The sequence below is a fragment of the Limulus polyphemus genome, unplaced genomic scaffold (assembly GCF_000517525.1).
Source record: "Limulus polyphemus unplaced genomic scaffold, Limulus_polyphemus-2.1.2 Scaffold736, whole genome shotgun sequence".
In the NCBI taxonomy this organism is placed as follows: Eukaryota; Metazoa; Arthropoda; class Merostomata; order Xiphosura; family Limulidae; genus Limulus; species Limulus polyphemus.
Genome location: NW_013666346.1, coordinates 251,716 through 257,444, shown reverse-complemented (window position 1 = coordinate 257,444; position 5,729 = coordinate 251,716). Strand labels below are relative to the sequence as shown.

Genomic DNA, 5,729 nt, shown 5'->3' with positions numbered 1-5,729 from the left:
TTTTGAGTGATTGCCTTGGATTCAAATGTGCAATGCGCTTGACCAATCAGAGCGCTTAATGCAATTAGCGTCGGTAATTGCCTAATCAAATTGAATTTTTGTTCAATAAAAATCTTTCAAATGCGACTGTAGCTTTTTTTTTTTCCCAAAAACTTTGTCTTCAAAATAAGGGTGCGTCTTATATTCCGAAAAATACGGTAGTTAACTTGGTATCGAGACATATACTACATACGCTCAAGTCACGATTGTTTTTCCTTTAAAAACAAGTACTTGAGGGTTAAATCTGATTAAAACGTGCTTCTACTGTTTTGGTTGGACCAAGAAATTCAGTCAATATCTAGAATATTTATAAATTATGTTCAAGGGGGAACAAAGAGTGGTAACATTTATAATACAACGTTTATAAACATGCCCTTTTAAAATTCATAGATGCAAAAATACATAAACTGTAGTTTTAATAAAGTATCCTGTAAGATAGTTAATTGTTATATACATATATATATAGCATAGAGACAAACAAATCCCTTAGACTTTGTGACTGAAAAATCCTCGTGGCAGCTTCCAAACCTATATCTGTCTTTATATTATTCTCTGATAACCTTCAAACTTTGTTACCTAGGCTGATGAAATAGCCTAATGTATTAAAGCATAAAACGTTTTATGTGGAGTTGTTTCAATCGAAACCAAACTACATAGAGTCGTCAGGAATGTGCCCTTGATCAAGATATTTTCTAAATGTGAAACGTCTAATAACATACTCCACAAAACAATTTCCTTTTGTGCATAAAGTTAATTTACTAAGTACGTTGTCTCGAATTTCCCAACAATGGTCATATATAGTCCAGTTAACTACTTAATACTGTTTGATTTTACAATATTGTTACTACAGTTGTTTAGTGTTTGGCAAAGCGTTTAAAATGTGCTTGTTAAAAAACAATGAAGGTTTTTCACACAAGTTTTTCTCGGTTGTACACAGTAAAACTTTTGTTATTTTTTAAAATTAAATTCTGTTAGCCTAAGTTCTTGTATGCCACCTGATGATGACAGATAAACATAGTTCTTTGTAATATTTAATAAATGAAGAATTTTATTGAATGATCCAGTAATGCTAACTTAAATGATAATAATACAACTCTTTATTTATTTTCTTAAACAAATATTTAAAACACAATGAAAAACTATTGTTGGTTTATTACTTAGAACATGAAAATACATGTTGTATCTCACACGCGAATTTAAGTGTATACAAAATATCACTAAATAGTGATACATGTACAAACGTAGTAATAGCGATATATAGTTGTTCACCGATTCATTGTTCCAATTGAATTAAAATATTTGGAATGTATTTTGTATCTGAAAGAAAGTCAACCACTTAAATTTCTAAAAGTAAAAGAATCTGGAATGTTCCACTTTTAACATCAAACAGTTTTATGTGTTAACCTTGTAGAATTCCTCTTATAATTATCTGGAGTGTAAAGGCCGTTTGTTTCTAGCTTTATTATTAAAACTATTTAATACTTTTAGCAACACATTTCAAATCTTTCATCAACAATGTATTAGTCATTCAGTATTATGATTCAAACTGCTCAAAACATTTCTAAACAATACATATCAACTGCTTAATACTTTTAACAATACATTTCAGATAATTTCGCAACAATATGTTACTTACTGACTGTTATTCAGAGCATGGGCTATACTTCTCATTGCACTTTCGAAAATAGGCTTTCCTGCACTGTACCGTTATAAGATCTTACAAAATACCTCAAAAATAGTTATGCAACTCACATAACGACTATTTATTCATGTTATTTTCAACATTACCCCTCCTTGTGAAAACACTACTCCATCAATGCAGATGACATACCTATTTACTCCTGTACAAAGTGGGTGACACACTAAAAAAAAAACTGAAGCCTTTTGTAACTCTGTTCAAATACCAATCGTTACTTCAGATTGTGATAATTTACTGATAATATTTATGTTAAACAAAGAAATAAAATACAAAAAATTAATAAGTCTTTTAAACTAGCGATTTTCTTGTGTGCCTTGTTTTAGATATTGTTTAAGCTAGGTCAACGTAGGTTCTCAAGTTAGTTTATAATCATAACATAAGCCTAACACTATGTTGAAGTTTCGTCTATCATGAGAACATTTGAGAAGTATGAGCGATCCAAATGCCATCTGTAATTCTCATTAATTAACTTGTAAATAATTGAGTCCTATTGTAAGATAAACAAACTATTTATACACAACTGTTATCATAGATTTAGTACGTAGTTCACAGATATCAAAATGTTACGTTCAACACAGAAAAAAAGATAACTTCCATTTCAGTCGTTCCGAGAAATGTATCACAGACGCGTGCAGTTAAATATCAAAATTAATAGAAAATACAGTAGGTAAACTCTGATTCCATAGTCAACTGTCATTAAAAATAGCACTAAGATGACAGTAGGCTATGGAATCGCAACTCTTCTGTCATATTTTTAATACTTCGAGTATTTAACTTGAAGCGTCTGTGGAATAAAATACATGTATTTGTCACATAACGGAAAACTGTTGCTAGGAATGTATGATTTTTCACAAGATTAGACCACCATAAACTCAAAGTAATACCAGTGGTTTCACCGTGCATTCTCCTGTGTATATTTCTTGATTCAGAAAACTGGTTGTTTCGCAATGTTTTTGAATTTATTTAAATTAAAAGTATCGTTCAGAAAACGTACTAGTTATTTCTAAAAATCATAATTTAGTTTAGACAAAGAATATTTTACTGAGAACCACAAAAGGGCACGAGATTGACTTATATTTGAATAATATTTAAAAAATTGGATATAAAACATATCTTTCGCATTTTGTAAAAGTCTTGTCATATTTGTAACTTCGCAGTTATATGAGCAGCTTCAAGTCACGTGAAACACAAAGTCTCAACAGTGGTACTACGAATAAAATATAAAGTCACAAAAAATTAGAAGCGCTTGGGGATAAGATGTATTGGAAATACAAAATAAAACATAAAATAGATTAGCACAAAGACAAATATGAAAATATATTTGATGATGTTGTTTAATAACTATTAAAAACAACGTTTTATCTAGGGTATTAGTTCTAGTGTGAAATACAAGATGGAGCAATTTCGTGTACTGAAAAAAAGGGTTTCGAATTTTAGGGTTATTATTTATTAGGTCTTATTTAAAACAGAGCTGAAACTAACAAAGAAAATGTAAAACCTTCTTATAATACCAGAAAATGTATAAAACCTTTTATCAGTTAAAAGAAAATCACTAATTTTACTGGTGTTTCTAAAATGAAGGTTGGGCGGTGTTTCATGGTTGTTATCCTCTCAGAATTCTGAAAATACTGAAAAGTCCCATATTCTGGAGATCTTAGACTGTCAGAGAAAACATAGCAAACATGTTTTCCTATTACTTTTTTTCGATTTTCGTTACCCTAAACATCACAACTTAGTGTCTTGAACATCTGGCTCGTTCTTGTCTTCGAGAGGGATCTCCTTAAAAGGTACAACCCAACCTTCGTCATCCAGCCCTACAGGAATCTTATTTTTTCCATTAATCAAGGCTTTGCTATCTTGTTCCTTCATTTCTTCGCTTAAAATCTGGTTCTCAGGGTTAAGGTCACCAGACTCTACTGTGGAATGCATATCCTTTTCCAGAACCGCCTGTAAACAAATGAAACGTACAATATTTAATCAAACCATGGGCGTGAATTTATGTATGTAAACTTAATAAATTGAAAGATACAAACAACCAAAGCGAAGCGCGGACTCTATAAATGCCCAACCTTATTTTCAGACTAATCTCTCTGATGAAAGTTACAATATTTGATTCAAATCCAACATGTCACAAAAATCAAAGTTTTACAAATTTCTCTTATAATTAATAAGCAGCTAAATGAATTTTATGAAATTTAAATTGCTTCTAATTCTTAATATATTTTTATTTGTGTTATTAAAATTCAAGTTTTCTTAGAAGAAATGTAGCTTATTGAATGTTTTATCCTAGAAATTATAAAGTACATGGTTCAAGACTTGATTTTCTAAGAAAATATGAACTTTGTAATATCCATATTTGATTTCTATACTCAGTAAATAACACGAAGACATTGAATTCAACATTTTACACACTTGTAAGAATAATAACTGAAAATATCAGGAAAATAACGAGGCAATTAAACCAGATACAATGGCATTCTAAAATAAGAACTTACACCCAGATAAGTTAACAGTGTACGTAAAAGTTAAAGATATAAAAATTGCTACAAACAATTTTATGAAAGCTATCGAGTGAGTTAAGATTTTGATATAGATATCTAGATTACAGATAGGAGACTTTTGCAATATTTTTTAACCTTCGAATTATTTGCTCGAGAAAACCTAGTAATGTAAAGCACACCTTGTCAGATTCGTACATCGAAACTCCACGTGTTCTGCACTTAAGCCAAACTCCTGCGAATAAAATGACTAAGCAGAACACCAAAATAACAACAGTGATAATGATCACTTCCAGATGGCGTACTAGAAACGATGCTTGCGTTGATAATGTGTTGGGATCTACAAAAGTTGCGTAAATTCCCCTATAGAGAGAAGTAAGGTTCATCCACACCTAGAAGAATTCGTAAATATATTACAACATACAATTTCACATATAAGCAAATGAACAAAGTAGCGCCTAGTGGTATTTAGGGTACTAACAGAGGTGATAAATACAAGAATTGTTCTTTGATATCGTTTTTATGGTAAATTTAATGAAGTTAAAATATAAAGCTTTCTCTAAAGGTTGCGCTAGCCATCAGGATTTGTTTGTTTGTTTCTGAATTTCGCGCAAAGCTACACAAAGGAATATCTGCGCATAGCCTTCCCTAATTTTGAGCTGAAAGACTAGAAGGAACGCACTTAGTCAACAGCACCACCTGTACATTTTTGAGCTGCTTTTTTCAGGCTGAATAATGGGAGTTGACAGTCACTCTTTTATCGCACTCCCAACGTACGTGATACGCTTTTGTGGCAAAGGGCCGCAAATCATGAATCCTGGGATTCAAAATCAGGGGTACACTAACCAATAAGCCACGACGGCTCCATCCACAACAGAGATCTTGATACAACAGATTTTCTCTGCAAAAATATCCCCAAATCATATTTATAACTATAGGAGAATACAGAAAACTCCCATCTCTTTACCGATTCAGTTTTCCAGAAATGTTAGCTGATAAATGTACAAGTGTAAATTCTCAAAAGGCCCAATAATTTGGCTCAAATGTATAAGTTAATAACATCATCTTTCTAAGTGCTAAAAGTCGCTAATACAAAACCTTCATATTGTAAAAACTGTTCCAATAAATCTGTTAAAGTAAATTAGTTTTACTAAATCTGTTCCACACACACATATATAACTGAATGTGTAGTTAAAAATAGAAACACTCTAACACATATATAGATAGCCACACGTGTAGATCCACGTAGAAACACTCACACACATGTAGATAGCCACACGTGCAGATACATACAGGAACACTCACACGCATGTAGATAGCCACAAGTGTACATACACATAGAAATACTCACACGCATGTATATATATAACCACATCTGTAGATACACATAAAAACACTCACATATTACCTCTGTTTAAAAAACACTACATGCTTGAACATTAATAAATGATTGTTTTAGACCGTTGATGGCGTCAGTGAATGTATTTTAATTC

The 5,729-nt window shown here is 31.5% G+C and overlaps 1 protein-coding gene across 1 annotated transcript in view; it reads right to left on the bottom strand.

Annotated features, from left to right (window-relative positions):
• Positions 1-83: 83 nt before the first annotated feature.
• LOC111085952 overlaps positions 84-5,729 on the bottom strand; it is a 46,794-nt gene continuing 41,148 nt past the window's right edge. Inside the window, exons 9-10 of the mRNA XM_022386930.1 lie at positions 4,419-4,628; positions 84-3,685 (exon numbers count right to left, since the gene is read on the bottom strand). Of these exons, the coding sequence (XP_022242638.1) occupies positions 3,464-3,685; positions 4,419-4,628 (432 nt within the window). The 3' untranslated portion in view covers positions 84-3,463. The remainder of the gene's footprint in view (positions 3,686-4,418; positions 4,629-5,729) is intronic.